The sequence below is a fragment of the Echinops telfairi genome, unplaced genomic scaffold (genome assembly GCF_000313985.2).
Source record: "Echinops telfairi isolate 266 unplaced genomic scaffold, ASM31398v2 ScPeMD7_7469;HRSCAF=8507_0, whole genome shotgun sequence".
Lineage (NCBI taxonomy): Eukaryota > Metazoa > Chordata > Mammalia > Afrosoricida > Tenrecidae > Echinops > Echinops telfairi.
This window is the reverse complement of record NW_022111372.1, coordinates 41,181,697-41,182,808: the sequence shown is the minus strand read 5'-3', so window position 1 is coordinate 41,182,808 and position 1,112 is coordinate 41,181,697. Positions and strand designations below refer to the sequence as shown.

Sequence of the window (1,112 nt, the reverse complement as noted above, 5' to 3'; positions counted from 1 at the left end):
GATAAGTTCCTTATGGGGGTGGATGCCCGGATACTGTTCGTGTATCTGCCTGGATTCTAGTCCCTTTAGCCCCCTGGTCTCAGGGCCTTTGCTCCAACTCAGACTCATTCTGGAATTGGGATCCTCCCTTCCCGTACCTCCTCCAGGATACCTGAACCCAGTCCTATCTCTGTGCTTCCTCAGTCACGACTCCTCCCTGTGAGCTGAGCTCACCACTCCCGCTACCTGAGTGATGGTGCTCATGTACACCTGGGATCCTGGTCTTCCTCTGACAGAAGCCCCAGGGTCCCTCTGCACCTGGCATTCAGTCGAAGGTCCCAGTGTGACCTACATGCCCACTTCACTTTGCTTGTCTACACCTTCCATTTATTAAACTCTGAACTTCAGTATCTGTGAAATTGGTTGGTACCAGGTTCGTGTCTCTGACCCTGTGACCCTCCCTTCTCCAGAGCCCATGGTGATGTTTGCCAAAACACAGCCACTGCAGAAGGCAGCGCAGGCCAAGGCGGGCACCAGCGCCACACTGAGCTGTGAGGTGGCCCAGGCCCAGACGGAGGTGATGTGGTACAAGAATGGGAAGAAGCTGAGTTCAAGTTCAAAGATGCGCGTGGAGGCCACGGGCTGTGAGCGGCGGCTGGTGGTGCAGCAGGCGGGCAAGGCAGATGCTGGGGAGTACAGCTGTGAGGCGGGGGGCCAGAAGGTCTCCTTCCACTTGGATGTCACAGGTGGGTGACCTTGAATTTTGTTTGAGGAAAATGATGGGGCTCACTAATTGCCCCAGTGAATCTGGCAGTCTCTCTCTTTGGACTTTATCTCTTCTTGTCTCTGTCCAACCCCCTTCCCATATCATGCCTGTGACTTGCAGCAAAGGAGCTTGTCGTGGAAGGGTGTGCCCTGAAGGTCGAGGGGCTGTTCTCTGCCTCAGTAGGCTTTTCCCAGAAGGAAGGGTTCGTCACATGGCCCGAGCCCCTGCCCAGAGCCCGCCTTGTCTTCTTTGGTGTCCAGGGCTCTGGCTTAGTGCAGTTTTTAAGAGTCCAAGATAGAGCATGCATCTCTCATCTGGGCTTTGTGATGTCCTCCAGTTGACTGGCAGCGTCTACATGCCCTTCTCA

At 55.1% G+C, this 1,112-nt stretch overlaps 1 protein-coding gene across 1 annotated transcript in view; it reads left to right on the top strand.

Moving 5' to 3' along the window:
• The window catches only part of OBSCN (obscurin, cytoskeletal calmodulin and titin-interacting RhoGEF), a 210,806-nt gene that overhangs the window by 54,566 nt on the left and 155,128 nt on the right, over positions 1-1,112 (top strand). Inside the window, exon 13 of the mRNA XM_045284554.1 lies at positions 450-725. Within this exon, the coding sequence (XP_045140489.1) occupies positions 450-725 (276 nt within the window). The remainder of the gene's footprint in view (positions 1-449; positions 726-1,112) is intronic.